This window comes from Beta vulgaris, chromosome 5 (genome assembly GCF_026745355.1).
Source record: "Beta vulgaris subsp. vulgaris cultivar EL10 chromosome 5, EL10.2, whole genome shotgun sequence".
Taxonomy (NCBI): Eukaryota; Viridiplantae; Streptophyta; class Magnoliopsida; order Caryophyllales; family Amaranthaceae; genus Beta; species Beta vulgaris.
The window spans coordinates 56,695,817-56,715,850 of NC_079206.1; the positions used below are offsets into that span (position 1 = coordinate 56,695,817).

At 33.8% G+C, this 20,034-nt stretch overlaps 1 protein-coding gene across 3 annotated transcripts; it reads right to left on the reverse strand.

Annotated features, from left to right (window-relative positions):
* Positions 1–15,953: 15,953 nt before the first annotated feature.
* On the reverse strand, positions 15,954–19,252 carry LOC104894039 (cyclic dof factor 3). Of its 3 annotated transcripts, none has more exons than XM_048644291.2 (2): positions 18,926–19,252; positions 15,954–17,536 (listed from the first exon to the last, which is right to left on the reverse strand). In XM_048644291.2, the coding sequence occupies exons 1-2, from the start codon at positions 19,049–19,051 to the stop codon at positions 16,346–16,348; spliced, it is 1,317 nt and encodes a 438-aa protein (XP_048500248.1). In that variant the 5' UTR covers positions 19,052–19,252; the 3' UTR covers positions 15,954–16,345. The 3 variants fall into 3 exon arrangements, with proteins under 3 accessions (XP_048500248.1, XP_048500249.1, XP_010678503.1); XM_048644292.2 differs by having other exon boundaries at positions 15,954–17,553; positions 18,926–19,250; XM_010680201.3 differs by having other exon boundaries at positions 15,954–17,545; positions 18,926–19,249.
* Between the last annotated feature and the right edge of the window lie 782 nt (positions 19,253–20,034).

Below are 20,034 nucleotides of genomic sequence, written 5' to 3' on the forward strand. Positions count from 1 at the left end.
AATTGATCCATCATGTTTAGTGATGGCCACTGGTGCGGGCTGGGCGGGCCAGACCGTGGGCCGTAGCGGGCTGGGCTGAGATTTCACGGCCCAGGACCGGACCGTGAAATTCATGGGTTGGGTGGGCTGGTCTGCGGGCTGAAAAGTCTTGGCCCACACCGGTCTGTTACCGGTTTTCACGGTTCGAGAAGCGGTTCTGGCGGTTCGTGGGTCTAGTGGGCTGGACGGGGCTGGCGGGCCGGCATGAGATATTTTTTTTCAAAATTATTAATCATTGAAATTATTCATTATTGTTATATAAAATCTTTAAAATGAATAAAAATATATACAATTATTAAAATTAATGAATAATTTCATTATTTTAAAATTTGATTGAATTATAATATATGCAATTTGATTAAAATATATACAATTTGATTAAAATATACACAATTTGGTTCAATAATAACTTGGACTGGGCTGGTCTGGTTCATGGGTTGGGCTGGACCGATTTCGTGGTCCGGGCTGGGCGGTTTTAGTAGCGGGCTTTAGTGGGCTGGGCTCAAGAAATGTGGCCCACAGCCCACCCACCAATTTCACGGTTCGAGCTGGGCTGGACCGGGCTTTTTGCGAGCCCGACCCACACGGCCCACGAGGTGGGCTGGGTTGGATGGGCTGGATTGGCCCGCACTGTTGGCCATCTCTAATCATGTTGTTAGGACTTAGGAGAGGAGAAATTTCTAATTTCTAAGAACTATCAACGTTTCTTCCCTAATATTTTATGCGATAGATAGAATGTAAGTATACAACTATAAATTAATAAATTATTATTTTTTTTTTAGGTAAAATGAAATTCCTTATAAGAAAAGGAGAAAATTGGGATCCCTCCTTACAAGGGGTAAGACTCGATCTCAAAATCTCTAGGATCGAAGGTGATGTCAACCTCACTAAACTATCACCTGCTGCTCAATTAATAGAATATTTTATACTATTAAATTGCAAATGCTTTATATCAAACATATCATCTACCAACCATATTCCGACAATTGTGTAACACTAATATATTTCTTCCAATATACTTCCTTTGTAAAAAAATTTTGAGATGGTATTGTGTCAGACTCGTCTGACAAACCATTCTCGTCGGACGTCACACATAGAAAACAACTGAAAGAATTTACACACCAACTGAAAGAATACAAGAATCAACTGAAAGAATACAATAATCAACTGAAAACATCAAAAAATCAAAGAAAAAAAAAATCAACTGAAAACAAATACACCATTACCAAAAGAAAGGTAGTAATATGTAAATACTAAAGAAGCTAGAAGCTAAATACTAAACAACTGAAACACATAAAAAAATCACATGAATCATTAAACAAACCAAATAAACAAATTAAATAATTCAATAACAATCTGAAAGAATTTACACACCAACTGAAAGAATACAAGAATCAATTGAAAGAATACAATAATCAATTCATCAAAAACTCAAAGAAAAACAAAATCAAAAATACCAAATGAAAGGTAGAAATGTCTAAATGGAAGAAAAACAACATCAATTGAAAGGAAAACATATGTGAATGATACAAAACAACAATTAAAACACACCAAAAAAACAAAATATGTAAATGAAACAAAGACAGCATCAACTGAAACAAAAACATAATAAAAAGAAACAAATACATATCTAAATGAAACAACAAACAAATAAAATGAAAAACAACATAAACACTACGAAATGATAAAACAACAATACCAACTGAAAAAACACTTAACTAAATAAAATCAATACAGCTACTAAATGACAACAACATCAATCACAATCAAAGCAAAAAAGTCAACAAAGTAAACAGACAAAAAAACAAATGAAAAAAAACCCGCGCGCGTTAAGTTGGGCTCAGCCCGTCCGACGGAACCTATTGGGTCAGACGGTCTGACCCAATAGTTTCACTTTTTTTTTATCTTTCTCACTTTAAATCTTGACATTATTCCTACTCATAGAAAATTTTCTTAATTTTTTTCAATTTATAAGAAAAAATATAGTCATATAGGGTCTTGTTTGATTCGTCTCAATTAAACTATACTAATATTCAATTATTATAATTGTTATTAATATATAATGAAAGATATTTAAGTTCCAAGATGTGCATAAGGAGACGCGCACATGAACGAGAGAATGATAAAAAAATAGAGGGAGTACAACACTATTATTTTTTGCACATTATGCATGCGTGTCATATTAACGTTTATTTTCACAATTCGTTATTCACCAGTGTTACAAAAATTTTGATTCGAACACATACTTATAATTACTTTTTATTTATTAAATATGTTTTTCATAAATCAATATTTTGTTGGTTTTTTAGTTATTTGTTCATCATTATTCAAATATAGTATTAAGAGATCGAATGAAATATAAAGCTAAAGAAACCTTGTACTCAAACAAAATGGAAGAATTTGTGTATCAGGTTTAATAGTTGAATATTAATAAAGTAAAAGAGTTTGATTATATAATAGAGATTACCGAATAATAATCAACATTTAGGTTTTAAAATGTTATCAGTACAATTATTAATATGAAATTCAAGTTTTTGTTTTTTCTTCTGATTGTATCAATCAAGTTAAATTATCAATATAATTTTTTGTCAGAGTTTTTAGCACATATGTAAGAAGAGAAAATCATTCTCCTCAATCTAATACTTAATTGAAATTTCAAATCCAATTTCATTGCTAACTTGTTCAATATATATGGCAAGTAGGAAGAAAAAAATATTGTTTAATATATATGGCAATTTAAATTCATTAAGTGTATATTAGATATTTTGTAAGGTGGACTCTATCTATATCCTCATTCACTTATATATTAGAGATTTGTGAGTCAACAAACCGTTAAAAGAATGTTAAGAAAGAAAAATATTCCTAACAGCTAGTTAGGGGTGTGCAAAAATATCCGATCCGAAAACCCGCCGATCCGATCCGAAATTTCGGATATCCGATTTTAAGATTTCGGATATTTCGGATCGGGTATCCGGAAAAAATTTCAGGTTTCTGATCGGATACGGATCGGGATTTTTCAAAAATTTCAACGGACCCGATCCGAAAATCCGGTGATCCGATCTGAAAAACGATATCCGATCTGAAAACCCGGTGATCCGATCCGAAAAGTTCGGATATCCGAAAAATTTCGGATCGGATTCAGATCGCAATTTCCCCGATCCGAAATTTTCGGATCGGATCCGATATCCGATATCCGACATTGAACACCCCTACAGCTAGTAGCGGGTAGAGCTCCACTCACAAGCCTGTGCTAAAAGGGGAGGCCAACACAAATATGAAATATATATAGGAACTTTTAAAATCAATTAGTGATTTGCAATAGTATCATAAGAGGATTTGACATAGATTATCGCGTGGCTACTAGACTTAGATATTAGTTATGTCCGAAGCTATCTCGGTAATAAATAACAAAATAATCAGTAATTTGACAGTTTGCTTTTCTAAAAGGAAACGCAGCAAACAAAAACAAAATGAGCACAATTTTACAAGAAAAACAACATACCAAGTCATTTGTCTTCTCAATTACAATTTTACAAGAAAAACAACATACCAAGTTCGTTGTCTTCTTGATTACATGCTACTATCTAGTACCGACTTACATCTAAATGCCTCAATAAAACTCCAAATATGAAGTATATTGACTTTACCATAACCCACGTTGAGTGGCTGAGGTCGTATTTGAAGAACCCGTGATAACTTTCTTCATTTCCAACAACATTTATAATATACATCATGGACATTGAAAGAATAATTATCAAACAATAAGCTTCCTGGCACAAAAGGGTTTTGCTATTATTACCTTACAGGTCGAGTTACGAAGGCTACATTCTCGCAATTCAATAGTGTTACCTGTATTATGAATAGTTATATATATGGATTAATAATTATGCTAAAACTGGTTACTATAAATGTTAAGATTATATGTTGCTGGTGTCATAATGCCAGCTCAGCTTTTGCTTGTAACTAACTCCTACCAATTGTAACAGAAAGTAGTTAGTTTGTTTTCCCTCCCTTGTACAGCTTCTACTATAAAAGTAGAATCACAACTTGTAAATTATTCAACACAATACAATTACACTCATTCTGATTTTACACAATCAATTCTCTCTTCTTTCTCTCTCAACATTTATGAAAGCTTACTGATATTTTCATGGCAGAAATAGAACTTAGTTCATGAAGATTAACATGGTATCAGAGCTACTGCTCGTTTTTTCTTCCGCAATTCAGCTGATCTTAGCATTTTCATCTGATTAATCGAAGATTCCGGTTCGTAATTCTTAAATTCTCTGAAAATTTCTCTGAAACTCTTTCTATGAACATCTCTTCTATTCTATTCTCTGAAATTCGTTGTTTAATATTGTTACATTCTGATTCTGAAAATTAGAAGTTGAGATTGATTGAACTTCTATATTGCTGAATTTTTCTTGATTGAAATTATGAGAAATCTAGCGATTTCATCTACAATTTGTTGTAATTCTGCTCTTAAATTGATCTTAGACTTCAAAATTAGGATCAATTTCTTATTTCTGATTTCAATTCTGAATTCTATTCTATGTTTTCTTATAACATGATTCATTCTTCATTTTCTTTCCTTCTCAAAAAGTCTAATACACCTACACTGGAGCTTACATATAATCCTACTTCTATCTATTATATTCAACCTGCTATTAACACATCTCAACAGCTACTATCTTCTATTTTTGATGGAATTGGTTATTTTGATTGAAAAATAATTATGGTTATAGGTCTTAGTTCAAAGAATAAACCGAGTTTTGTTGATGGTTCTTTACCTAAACCTACTGATTCTAAGGAGGCAACAGCATGGGGACATGCTATAAATAACATGATTTGTGGCTGGATTATATTCTAAAGTCAGTAGAATCTATGATTGTGAAAAGTGTTTTACACTTACATATTGCTCGAGCTATATGGCTAGACCTAGAGGAGAGGTTTGGTCATTCCTCTGTAGCTCAACTATATTCACTGCAACAAGAATTAGCCAACCTGAATCAAGAGAATCATGATGTTTCATCATTTTTTGTTTACTAAAATGAAGGTCCTTTGGGATCAATTAGACGATGTTCTACCAATTCCATGGTGTGAATGTGGAAAATGTACTTGTAGTCTTACTGAACAATTCCTGAAGATACAACAAAATAAGAGATTAGTTCACTTTCTTATGAAGCTGAAGGAGGCTTATCAATAAGTTAGGACTAACATCTTGATGATGGAATCATTACCACCTATAACTCAGGCTTACATACTTTTTCTTCAAGAACAGAAACACAAAGAGTTGAGTGTTCTTAATACTCAAGATAATGATCTTATGGCTTTAGCTGTGAACAAGAGGTTCTATTCAGATTCAAACAAGAACTATTAGGTACCTATTCCATCTGGTAATACATCAGGAACAAAGAGGGGATCTCACTATTATTGTACTCATTGGAAAATACCTGCCCATAGTGTTGAAAGGTGTTTCAGCCTACATGGCTACCCTACTGATCGAAAGCCTAATCCTCATAAGAAGTTTGCTGCTGCCACTAATGTTCAACCAACATTTTCTCCTCCTGAAGACAACACCCCTTCAACTTCTATTTCAGTAGATCAGTACAACCATTTGATCAGTCTACTTGGTAGAGACCCCAAGCCTAAGATAACTCCAACAACCTTGTTTGCTAGTAAACATTGCTTACTTTCACCTTTAACTTCTAGTTGGATAATTGATAGTGGAGCATCAGACCATATTTGTTGTGATCTTCTTTTCCTGTTCTCTAATTACAAATTGGTTGATAATGGTCACAATAATCACAATAAATTTCCTGATAGCAGAAGAGATCAAATAACTCATATCGGGACTGTTCAATTAACTGATCTTATTACCTTGGATCATGTTCTCTATGTCCCTGGATTTTGGTTCAACCTAGTTTTTGTGCTCAAATTATGTGCAACAATGAAGTGTTCTTTGCAATTTACTCATGACTCTTGTATCTTACAAGGCCCTTCCCCGACAACACCTATTCTTCTTGGTAATCTGCATAATGGTATGGTCTTTACTTTGTTGCTCTTGCTCCTGGCTACAATGGTTCTGCTTCTTGCTCTAATTATGTCTCAAATGTTGCTTATGAAGAATCGTATAAAAATAATGCTCTCTCTGTTGTTTCTTATGATGCCAAATTGTGGCACCTAAGATTGGGACAATTACCTTTCAATCAACTCAAGCATGTATTTCCACACATGAATAATACTCATGATCTTGATTGCATTTGTGAAGTATGTCCAAAGGCAAAGCACTGCAGAAACGGTTTCCCTATTAGTACTACTTTTATTGATCGATAGACCTTTTCAACTGCTGCACATTGACATATGGGGATTTTATAAACACCCTATATACCATGAATGGATGTAAGTTCTTCCTCACTATTGTTGATGATTTCACAAGGTATACACGGGTTCATTTTCTTAAATTCAAATCTGATGTGTGCATATATTGATTTATTTTGTTGCATATGTGGAGAATCAATTTTCTTGCCTTGTCAACACTATCAGAAGTGACAATGCAAAAGAATTTTGTGAGGGACCTATGCTGCAATTCTATTTCTCTAAGGGTATCATCCACCAGAAAAGTTGCTCTAACACCCCTTAATAAAATGGCCTTGTTGAGAGGAAACATAGACACCTTTTAGAGTGTTCTAGAGCCCTATTCTTCCAGTCTAATCTTCTTATACACCTTTGGGGAGAATGTGTGCTCACAGCCACACATATCATCAACAGGATGCCTCTTACCGTCCTTAAACATGTCTCGCCATATCAAAAACTTCATAATGTTGCTCCTGATCTCTCTTACCTAAGACTTTTTTGGCAGCTTGTGTTTTGTTTTTACCTCTAAAACTGGCAAAACAAAATTTGACTCTATGGCTAGCTGAAGCCTGTGTTTTCATTAGCTATCCATGCACCTCATCAGAAAGCTTGCAAAGTTACAATCTTCTCACTCACATAATTGTTGTCTTTAGGGATGTTGTTTTTCATGAACAACATTTTCCATTTCACTTTAAATCCTCTCCAAACACTTACCTTTCCAATTCCTTCTTCCTACTGTCAATAATGATCATATTTTCTATGATCCATTTGAATTTATTCTCACAAAACACCACTTCCTTCTTCTGTTTCTTCTAATTCTGGCATTACTTCTTCTTCACATAACAATACTCCATCTACATCTCCTGACACTCCCTCTCCCTCTATCATTCATAGTGCCACTCCTACATCCATTTCACTTACATCTTCTCCTTATTTACCTATATTAGAACCTCCATCTAGACACACATCTAGACCTTCTAAACCTCCAGCTTGGTTACAAGATTATGTCTGTCAAACCTCCTCACATTGATGTAATATTGTATCCTTCTATGCCTTAACTATCTCTTCTCAAGCTTTCATAGCTAACTCTACACACCTCACTAAACCTACAAGTTACTATGAAGCTGCTTCTGATCCAATATGGGTTACAGCTATGGACAAAGAGCTTACAACTCTTGCACAAAATCATACTTGGGATGTTGTTGATCTTCCAAAAGGGAAGACACCAATTGTTTCAAAATGGAAAACTAAGGGCAGATGCACAAATTGAAAGATATAAAGCCAAGTTAGTGGCAAAAGGTTATAATCAGATATATGGTATTGATTACATGGAGACATTCTTTACTGTCATCAAAATGCCCAAAGTTAGGTGTCTCATAGCATTAGCAGCATATAAAGGTTGGAAGTTATTCCAACTAGATGTCAATAATTCCTTCCTACATGGAGACCTCAATGAGGAAGTGTATATGAAGTTACCTCAAGGCTATCCTAACCCTGATAACAAGATGTGAAAACTTAAAAAGTCACTATATGGGTTGAAATAGGCCTCCAGACAATGGTTTGCAAAGTTGGCTCTTATTCTTGAAGGGTTCACTCAGTCAAAGAATGACTAGAACTTGTTTACTAAGGTTCATGGCTCATTTATCACTATTGTTGTTGTTTATGTTGATGATATGATCATCACAAGCAATGATATTGCAAACATCAATCACTTGAAACGCCATCTTGATCAAGCTTTTAGTATAAAAGATCTTTGTGAGTTAACCTTCTTTTTGGGCTACGAAATTTCGTATCTTCCTGAGGGTATTACTTATGACTCAGAAGAAATTCACAAAAGAGCTCTTACTTTCTTGTGGCTTCTCCACTTTCAAATCAGCAGTAACACCACTTCCTCTCAACCTTAAGTTATCGTCCACCTCAGGTGACATTCTCACGACACTACTGCTTATAGATGCTTAGTTGGGAAGTTGAACTTTTCACCCACACCAAGCCAGACCTCTCATATTCAGTTTAAGTGCTCAGTCAGTTTATGCACTCTCCAAGTACTGCTCACAAGGATGCTTTATATATATATCATGTCTTGTCCTATGTCGTCTCACACACTTATGGTCATGGCGTACTATTCAAGGGTGCTCCTACTCCCAAACTTCAAGCTTTCTCTGACTCAGACTGCGCATCTTGCCCTGACTTCAGAAGATCACTCGCTCTTAGGTTACTTGCTCATGTTAGGAGACTCTGTTAGTTGGAAAAGCAAGAAGCAGGCTATAGTTTCAAGGTCATCATCAGAAGCAGAATATAGGGTCATGGCTAGTGTTGTTGCTTCGATCACTTGTTTGGTTAGATTGCAACAAGAGCTGCAAGTACTTGATCTCACCACTAGTAGAATAAATGCTATTTGCTGCGGTGGTATTGCTGCGGTTTTACTCGTACGCAGCAATATAGCACGTGAAAAGAAAAGATAAATATAAAATAAAGATATTGCTGCGGCTTTGGCCCAAAACCGCAGCAATATAGTATCTACATGAAAATTTTTGAAAAAAAAGTTGACTATTTGACCGAAATATTGTTGCGGTTTGGGTGCATCCCAGTCATACTTCATTGTGACAATCAAACTTCTTCACACATTGCTAGGAATCATGTGTTCCATGAGAGAACCAAACATATTGACCTAGATTGCCACTTTACTAGAGAGAAGGTGATGGAAGGTCTAATTGAACTAATTTATTTACCTACTAAGCAACAGCTAGCAAATTTATTCACAAAAGTGCTCCCTACTTATCATTTTCAACTTCTACTGACCAAGCTTGGCATGATTTCTAACCCTGCCAACCTTGAGGGGATGTTAAGATTATATGTTGTTGTGTTATAATGCGAGCTCAACTTTTGCTTGTAACTAACTCCTACCAGTTGTAACCGAAAGTAGTTAGTTTGTTTTCCCTCCCTTGTACAATTTCTACTATAAAAGTAGAATCACAACTTGTAAATTATTCAACACAATACAATTACATTCATTTTGATTTTACACAATCAATAATTTCTCTCTTCTCTCTCTCTCTCTCTCAACATCTATGAAAGCTTACTGATATTTTCATGGCAGAAATATAACTTAGTTCATGAAAATTAACAATTAAGCACCTTTATAGGACACAATGGATCATGGTTTTTCTGTGTTGTTGTGAAGTGTGAGCCACCTTCTTCACCAGTTTCCACACACATACTCCCTCCGTTTAGTGAAACATTGTCAGTGATGAAGAGAGTAGTAACTAGAGATACAATAGATCATAGACGTATGCGAACAATTTTATAAGTCATAGGAGGTTCTCGTTCTATTGTCAATTGATTTTAGGATGGAACTTTATTTGAACTTATTATTTTATTCAAACTCTCTTCCATTAAAGAGAGTAATCCAGACCTGTTTTTGCTCTATTGTTATAGTAACCTCAACAAAGTTGATCATTAGCTTGCTCAAGTGTGAATTTCTTGTGTCAATCTAGTGATTAGCATGCTCCTGAAAACTTCAAATATCTCTATGTCATGGTTGGCTCAGAGATGATAGGCCATAATGCAACCAATATACTTCATCCGTTTCATATTACTTGGAATGTTTCTCGAGCACAATTACTCACATATAACTTTAATCATTAATGTTTCTAATTCCTTATAAGTAAAAATTCTAAAAAGTTAATATTGTAAAACTACAATTTGAGATCATCTAATAAGATCTCACATGACTATGTTTCTCCGATCAAAACATTTCAATACTTTTAAAAGCGATAATTTATGGTCACAAATCCATCTTTTAGAAGGGGCCTCAGAGGTAGCCCCTACTGCACACCCCTAAAAACCCAATAGAAGATTATTTATCCCATATTATGTATGTCTTATCTAGTGTCCGAGTTAATAATTCTCATTTTACTACTACACTCACTTAATTAAAGTAGTTTATTTTAGATAGATGAAGTATTATGAAGTCTATTCATTCTATTGTAATAAAGTAGTTACTTTTTGTTATAGTAGTTATAACACTCCCCCTCACATGTGTGCCACCTAAAGGTGCAATTGGATAGGTCACATACACCTCGTTGGCCCTACTTGGGGCCGGGATCGTCTGCTCTGATACCATGACAAATCTCGATGGGCTCAACACAATCCCACACAAGAGAAGAGTATGACCACATACAAGCCCAATGGGGTTCCATCCTAAAACCATATGGTGATAGGTGGAGTAACCCATTAGCTTATATATTAGTCATATACTTTCAATTCTTCCAATGTGGGACACATGTGGATTACACTCTCAACAAGTATCAAAATTAAATAAGAATGAAATAGAAGATGATCATATATTCATACATTATTAAATGGAAGACATGATCTTTAACTCCCAAGAACCACTCTACTTAGTAACATCATTCCTAAGTTGATTTCTTTCCTCTAAATTGAGGAACTTTCTGGATTGTACATATACAATGGTTAAATATGACTTTTGTCTTTTCTTTTAGCAGCATACTATGGAGTAACAAACAGTGACATGGCAAAGCTAGCAAGTGAAGTACCATCCAAGGCGCCAAGATTATCCTTTAGCTGTAGGAGTTATTTGCGAGAATAAAGGGGGGTCATAATAATAAGGGGAGTAACACTATAACAGTTAAAAGTAATCAAATAAAGGGGGTCCGGTTAACTTTTGAGGACATCCACTGTCGGCTCAAATATGGACTTATTGTTTGTGCAAGCCTAACAAGTAACAAGTCACAAGTAACAAGTTGAATAGAAGAGTGGGCCTGAAAACACGTCTTAGCCTCTAGGTGTTTAATTTTGTTCATGGAAGTGTGAAGAATGGTAATTATCCTGATCTGGTGAATCGGCTCGACTACTTATTTAGTGTCTCTTGTCGTTCGATTTATAGGGTGGATTAACCAAGAGAATGGTCTCTATAGAGTACCAGAGGCATATTTGACATTTGCTACTTCCTCCGTTCCGAATTAAATGCAATAAATCTACTTTTTTTTACTAATTATACTTTTCACTTTGATTAAGATTTGTGATTAATACATAATGAAAATCATAGTCAAGTGAATCTTGTTAGATTCGTCTAGTGACGTACTTTCCTAAAATGTGATTTATATAATTTTTACTTATATGCAATTATAGACATTAGTAGTCAAAATAATGTGTCGACATGCATAAAAGTAGATTTTTTGCATTTGATTCGAAACGAGGGAAGTATCTAGTTTTCATATCCTCGTATTTTATTTACTATCATGTTAGATGCATCAATAGTACTAGTTTCTTCTTTAAAAAAAAAAATTGTACTAGTTTCTTGTTTCTAGTTAGATTTTAGATCATATCAGATGCTAATTTTTTTTAATTTGATATACTTCCTCCGTTTTATTTAGATGCTACACTTTCTATTTTAGGAAGTTTTAAATGAGATGTTACACTTTTATTTTGGGTAATAACTTCTCTCTATCTCTCTCCTATCACATATTCACATGGGACCTTTTTGTTTTCTTTCTATCTATCTCTCTCCTCTCCAAAAATTACCTATGAGTCCGTGATTCAAAAAGTGTGACATCTAAAAAAACGAAAGAAGTATTAGAATTTCAATTTTTATATAAAGGGTGATTGATATCATTGGTCACAAGATACGACAATAAATGAGACATTTTTGTTCATTTTTTTTTGGTCAATAGGCATCCTCAAGTAAACTAAACAAAGTTTAGGTAAGATCAAGAAAAAAAAAAGTTCCAAACACAGATATTTTTCAACCGAAAGTTTCTTGAACTTTCTTCCACAATCCTAAGGTTTTGGCAAACTTCCAACAAAAAATGCACAAAAAGAAAAGGGCAAAAACTGTAAGAGAAATATTGAAAAGAAAAAGAAAAGAAAAGAGATAGTGAGTGGACAGTTGATATATCCATGGACCATGATGGTGAAAGGGCACAATTCCTATTTAAAAAGGTTATTGAAAAAGAAGAGAAAAAGAAGAAAGTGAAAGAAAGTAAAATAAAAAGCCAAAGCACTTATGAATAAGTTATTGTGCTTGGGCCCCATAACACAATATTTTGAAACCAAATTGTGGCTTACATTTCTTTGCAGCTTCAAAAAATCTCAATCTGTTTTGTAGTTGATGAGAAATTTGGGTCACACACCATGACACCACACCAGCGCATCAAAAAGATCATTTAGCATATCAATTTTTCTGCCTCACAGTTTTTCTAGTCGAATATTCATTATTTTCAGGTTGAATAATAATCTCTAATTTTTTGTTCGAAAGAAGATAAAATAAAGACAGAATATGACAGTTCGAATTTTATTTTATTAGTTAAAAAACGATACCTTTTAACATTTCTTTTGTCATATAATAATCTCCTTTTTTTGTTTGTTTCACGTCTATTACAACACTTCTAAAAATAATTGATATACTAATTTATGTTCATGTCACTAGTTTTACTCATAAGGTTTTTCATGATTATAATTCCTCTTCTGCCAACCTTTTCTATTTCTATCAATCGACAATTATTGGTTTTTATTTATGTAGCTTATGACGAGGAACTTAATAGCAAGAGATCGTGACATCAATATCTTACAAAATGGTAAAAATTATGTGATATAGACAAATATAGTAGTAAAAAAAGATAATAATTTTATTGATACTAATTATAAGTTGTAGTACTAACTAACAACTTCCAAATTGAAAATAAAATTATTTAAAAGTTGTAATAGAGTCAAATGAACAAACTTCTCATTAATAAATGTGAGTGGGTTGACAAGTATGCCTATTATTTATGTTCTTCTCACTTCTTATTAAAATGTATTACTTTATTATTTTTTCTTTTTTACCTTTTCTCTTAGAAAAAATTTCCATGTAATTTTAAAAAATTTACAAACCCATCTATTTGCACAAAAAGTATTTAAAGAAATTGTTCTCCTATGAGATGAATCTTTGGTGATCATACTAATCATGGTCATGAAAAATGTATCCAAAATTATTTGGGAATTGTTGGTGCAAAATCAGTTGGTTGACTTTGCAAACAAGTCAATGCACATCTAGTAGTTTAATACTGAATGCCACATGAGTCTTAGTCCCTGATGGTTACCGGTTTTAATGATAAAATATTGTTAACATACTTTAATCTAATTGGTTAAACTACAACGCCTAATAAATTCAAGTGAAAAACAATAAATAGAACAAGATGCAATAATTAATCTATTAGTTATAGCCAAACATTCTCATTCATATCACAAGCTTCTAGAATAAGTTTTACAACACATACGAGGATAATCTAGGCTGGACAACTAAAGTGAAAACACGAAGATCATTACCTCCATGAGTTCTTGCTTCAACTGGAGAATTAACGAAGTTGGCGCTAGTACATGTTCTACATATAACGAACTAAACTATAACCCCAGAAGGGGGTTGGCTAGGCTAAGGCTAGGCTACGCTAGAAAAGTATTTTGCAAGTTGTTGTGTGTTGTGTTTGTTGTTTTTTGCTTGATGATCTTTCTTGTATTTATAAACCCATATGCTATGTAACTTCCACGCATATTTGGAGGGAAATGTTTTTTGGTGCTACACTGCACACGTTGTTGTTTATGTGGCTCATTTCATGATCATTCCTTTAACTGCGCGTGCCCTTATTCTTTCTTGACTTCCATCTCCTGAAAACCTTGACTTTCATTGACTTTCTTTCATGGATTTTACATTATGATTGGGCCTTTATATTAGAATAAAGATTAAACCTTTTGAGGTCTAATACAATGTACCAGCACAATAAATGTTATTAAGCATCTAATAATGATAGTAACATAATTTCCAATTCTAAATTTTTTTGCACCATTAGAATTTCATCATCATAATTCATAGTGGTATGTACCACCTAAGAATTATCCAAGTCACCAAAACAACATCACTCCTCTTTTGTATCTTTATTTTTACTAAGGTGTTTTTTGGTTGATTGTAGGAAGTAGTATTTTTTAGAAAGTTATTTTTTCTTTGAAACTCTAATTCCTAAAAAGTGGCAAAAATTGTTTGGTTGTCAATCTTATGCACTTCATACATTGTTGCCAACAAACTATTATACATTATTGTACTTTCTATAAAGCTCCGAAAAATGATAAAGCGCTAACTAGTAGCGGTCATTGTGGCCACTAAGGCACTAACATAAAAACTATATAGTGTTCATGTTGTTTTTTTTTTTGACAACAAGTGTTCATGTTTTACAATACCGTGTTTGTGCAGATAATATATATTGTTTGTGAAAACACCAAACAAGATAGATATATTTACCAAAAGTGAGAAATTTTTGCGAATTCACAAACACTTTGTCAAAACAATAAAATAAGATAGAAATCTTTACCAAAAGTGAGAGAATTGTTTACCTTATCAAAAACAATATACGTTATCAACAAACACATAGTATGGGTACGTTTTCTTCCCATGAGAAAATCTAAATTTATCTGAACTGAGCTTATTACACTTGAAATTTATGTTTTAGGGTGAAATAAAACACACTTTATATATTTTGTGTTAGCGTCGGGCATAATAACCCCGATACTTACTATTCCCTCCGTTTTTTTTTTTAATTTACTCACTTCACTTTGGGGGAGAACCAAGGAGGAAGTACAAAAGTATGAGAGAAAAATTGAAAAGGGTGGAGAGAGAAACAAAAGAGTGCGTTAAAATATTAAAAAGTGAATGACATGAATGAAAAAAGAGGAAAACGTAGATGTAATATATGACCAAAAATAAAATAAAAACAACAGTGTGTAAATTAAAAAGAAACACTAAAGAAGAGAGTATGTAAATCAAAAAGAAACGGAGTATTGCTTTATCACTTCTTTGGAAATGTTGCACTTCCCATACAATAAACGAGAAAGTATGTAGAGGCAATCAGGCATACAGGATACAGATACAGCATAGCAGCCAGCAGGGACCATGTTTTGTCATTTATATCGAGCAAAACCCTGCAAAAAGGTCTTATAAGTTGACATCCCATTTCATTTGGCAGCTTTCGACAGACTGTTCAACATCTTTCTAACTTCTAAGTACTTCTTGCTACTCTTATTGGCTACTTAAATCTCTCTAGATATTCACTAATTTTCTTCTTTTTCAGGCAACATTATCTTGTATGGATAACAGTTTTGTCCATCTTATATCCAAGATTACCAAATGAATATCCTAAATGACAAACTAGTTATTAAAAAAAAAAATCACTTTATATAAACCGACAGAATGAGTTATGATATACTAGACTCAGTGTAATTATGTAATAGTATTATTTTTCCTTCCAAATAAGTATTATTAATTTTGACATAATTTAGGATGTGTTCTCTTCACTAGAATTCTCCTAAACTTATTTGAATTTAATTGAACCTATTTGAATTTATTGGAACTTATTTTCATTTTATAAGGTGTTAAAACTTCATATAAACCTAACTAAACTTATAGACCTAAAACTTTTCTTTTTATGGTGAAGAGAACGCAATCTCAGTTGTTCAATTTGGACATTTGTTTGTTGTGACACTTCGGAAACACTTAAAGAAGGAAAAAGGAGTGAAACAAGGGCTTTTTCCATTATTGGATTGAATATATTACAATGAGAGGCCTAAGTATAGCTAAATGTATCTGGCACACCCACTCTATTTATAGCTCAAAACACTTGCAAAAAGAGCTTATGTACAAGATCACAACAAGATAGTTTGAGATAACAAAATACAGCAAAAAGGCCAAAAAAAATCTCTGCATAATTCTACAAGATGATGGCATGCATCTGGTTGCTGCTTCTGCTCCAACCCTACTCTAATCAGAAAATCTTTCCCTTCTTCCACTTCCCTGATTGGTGATCACTAACAATATTCTATAATAGGCTCGTCGACAAATATACCAAGCCATAAATACAGGTGAAATTCCCCAAAACTCATCGTTAATTGAGATCTGATTTGAGCTTCAAGCACTCTCTTGAAAGTTCATTGATCTACTTAAAGCTGCAGGGTTAGCCTGTAATGCAAGAGGAGCATCCATCATGTGAATTTTCTCCTCACCCTTCTTTGACTGTAAGTTATTGAAGAAACCTCCTCTACTTTGAGAATCACCCTTCTTAATCCCAAGTGTAGTCCATATAGAACTTTTGGCAGCCTCATCTGGGTCATCAATCCTCAAAGTTTTCGGTACCAAGACAGTACGCGTTCCTGAACTCCTTCCGTTCTCATTTTGGTTAAGCATTTCTCCATCCCTGGAATGCTTCCCTAGAGTTGGGGAAGTCGGGTTGGATCCCGGGCTTGGGGAACATGGAGGTATCCAAGGAAAGTTCCAAGGCATCGCGCCATTCCAATAAGGAGGTGGTGGATAATATGACATAGGGAAAGTAGTAGCGCAAAATGGCTGTACAGGAACTGCCGGGTTCCACATATAAGGCCACTGAAAACAGGGCATTTGGTTAGGGAAGCCATTCAAATTATGCCCTTGTGGGCCTGCCTTTGCGTTCTCATCCATTGAACTCGTTGTCGTGACTGTCGATCCACTTGATCGATCATCCACCTGGTCAATAACATGGAAATCATTCCTAGTAGGGGTGCCATTCAATACTTTCGTATCACCAATGTTAAGCACAGGGGACATAGATTCACAAAGGGGGTTATCAGGTCCAAAGGTCAAAACTGTTCCATTAGTTTTCAGTCCTGGGTGGTGGACCCCATTTGATACATCCAAACGAGCTGCTTGTAGAGCCTCGGAAACTGTGATGTGGCAGTATCGCGATGCAGAGCTCTTGTTCTTCCGTCTACCTGCACCGACAGGAACATTCCTCATAGTACCACCAGCAGTCCAGTATCTCTGGCAGCTCTTACAAAAATGTCGAGGTTGGTTGACGTTGTAGTTGTTATAGTAACAGAATTTGGTGTCCATGCTGTTGCACCTAGGACACGGGATTATCTTGTCCGGTTTCTTCAACGTTTTCTGCTGCGAATTCTTCGGATCGTCTGATTCCTTCTCATCCATCTCTTCAGAATCCTTCTCAGAATCAGGTGATTTTTCATTGTCACTAGTATTTGACACTATTGAAGGATTTGTGGAGTCTTCATCAGGTGGTGGTGCAGAATCACCAGACTGTTCCATCTCCATAGCTTCTTCTGCTAGTTCCTGAAATTCCTGTCATCCTTGTTTTAGTAAAGCAATATTAATTGCTATTAAAAATCTAACCTATAGACTATAATTCAAAATCATCCAAACTGTCTAATGAAGCTAATCACATAATTATGGTTCTAATTCATATTAATAACTTTTAAGCCTAAAATTGTTAATGATATATTGATATGTGAACAACTCAGTAATATATAAATAATAACATCATCTAAATTTAGAAGGAAAATATTATAATAGTAGGTGGGGGGATATGTTCCGTGGAAAAAGTGTAAACAGATGACAAATTGACAATGTCAAAGGTTCAACCAAACAATAGATTTATAAAGCCAACTTTTTCAGATTAAAGAACTTTCTGGAGTACACACTGAAAGATGATCACAAAGCAAGTAATTATGCTGTAAATCACATATAAATCAAACAATTATGGATTCTAAGCATAAATTCCATCTTCAACACAGATCATAGATCCTCCAACTAGGCAAAAGTTATCAAATAGTACTACATAACTTAAATAAACTTGATTAAGTTATACTCCTAGTAACTTCTTACTTAAATTTTATAGTAAGATCATATTAATTATTGATTAAGTACAAAAAAAAAAAAGAATCTTTAGTGCTTGAATTAAAGAAAAAATTCCTGCTTTTTGGCTTTTTTAATTTCTTCATGGAAATTTTAAATGAGGAAATATATATAATAATTGTGATATTCTACACTATTGAATTTCTAAATAATGTTTAACCTAAGTATAGAATTAATTATTCCAGCTGAAAATACTTCAAAACTTTTTTTTTAACTCCTTTCAACTAGTTTTTAGTCCCAGACGATGTACGTATTCGTAAGGAAAACTATACATCATTCGTGGATTATATTTGGAAATAGTATCACCATTTATTTAAGCAAGTTACAGAAAAATGACAGATTAGTTCAAGTAATGAATTAGTTTCAAAATTAGCCCCAAAAAGAAATTAGTTACTATTATTAATTATCTAAGCGCGTCAACAACTTAGCTTACTGGTTAAAATTGAAGTACTGTGAACAATAGATTACAGGTTCAAATCTCTTGTAGCGCCTTCGTGGCTCATGTGATAAAAAACAACTTAGTTTAGAGGAACTTCAATTAGCAAACAAAAATCAAATCCATTTGTTTTATACTTTTATTAAGATCGACCCACAAATTAAACCACAATTACAAAAAATGGGTTATCCAGATTCAGACCACTTAAAAAGTAACTTCCCTCTTATTTAAAAAAAATAGATATCATCTAACTTAGTTGGTAAAGCCGTACGAGATAGTACTCAAGACTCCAAATCAAATCCCGTCTATATAACTGCACTTAATCGTTCATTTTCACATAAACAAAAGAAAAACATAGAAAATATTGATACCTTATCATCAAGATCAGAATTAGAGGTGTCATTAGACTCATAAGGGGGAAAATCTTCTCCATCAACTTCTCCAACAACTGGTATCGTCTTCCCAAATAACTTAAAAGCTGGATCCATCATTTTCATCAACCAAACACGCCCTTATTCTCTCTCCTATATTTCGCGCCTCACAGAAAAAACTATTCAAGAAGTCGTTTCGTTAGTGTTTGCTCGTCGTTTAACAAAGATTTTAGAGAGAGAAAGAAGAAGGAGAGAGAGAGAAAGAAAAGGAGAAGAGAGAGAAGTATTGCAAAGTTGGCATTCTCAGGTTAAGGGATTTTGATCCGTTTAAAATCAAGTTGGATGCCATGTCAGCTTATGTGCCATTTCTCAGCCACATGTATTTTTTTCTTTACTTTTCTATGTTAGTAGTATTATACTCCCTCCGTCCCATAATATAGTGCTTGTTTCTTTTTTCACGGTCTCCAAAACGTAACTTTGACCTTTAATATCTTCAATTCCTTATTGATAAAAAATATAAAAAGTTGATATTATGAAACTACACATTGAGACGAATCTAACAAGATCCTACATGAATATGTTTTTTTATATATACAAATGAGAATATTCGGTCAAAGATTTTAAAGTTTGACCACCAAAAATGAAATAGGCACTATATTATGGGACGGAGGGAGTATCATATACTTCCTCCGTTCTAAATAAGTGCAACATTTGCATAGTGTTTACTATTTACAGTTTAAACTTTAATTAGCTTTGGTGATTTACATTTTAGGAAAAACATAGTCATGTGGGATCTTGTTAGATTCGTCTGAATGTGAATTTTTTTAATATCAACTTTTTCTAATTTTTACTTATTGATAATTGAAGATATTAATGGTTAAAATAATGCATTGACAAACGTGAAAACAAGAAATGTTGCACTTATTTAGAAACGGAGGAAGTATCTACTTATTTTATGATATTGCTTTTTTTGTTTCTTATATTAAATAAAAATCTTTTTGAAGCATTAAATTGTTGAGTCCCTTTGAGGTAGACGTGGCACCGCCTAACTGGGCCCATCAAAGATGAAATTGGCCTTTTTGGTTTCATATCTTTTCTATATTTAAATG

Bases quoted from the DNA above. Each gene is read 5' to 3' on its own strand.
- LOC104894039 (XM_010680201.3), bottom strand. From the start codon at position 19,051: ATGAAAATGATGGATCCAGCTTTTAAGTTATTTGGGAAGACGATACCA. The intron at 17,546-18,925 runs GTATCAATATTT...CAAGGATGACAG, and splicing joins ATTCTGATCTTGATGATAAG to GAATTTCAGGAACTAGCAGA.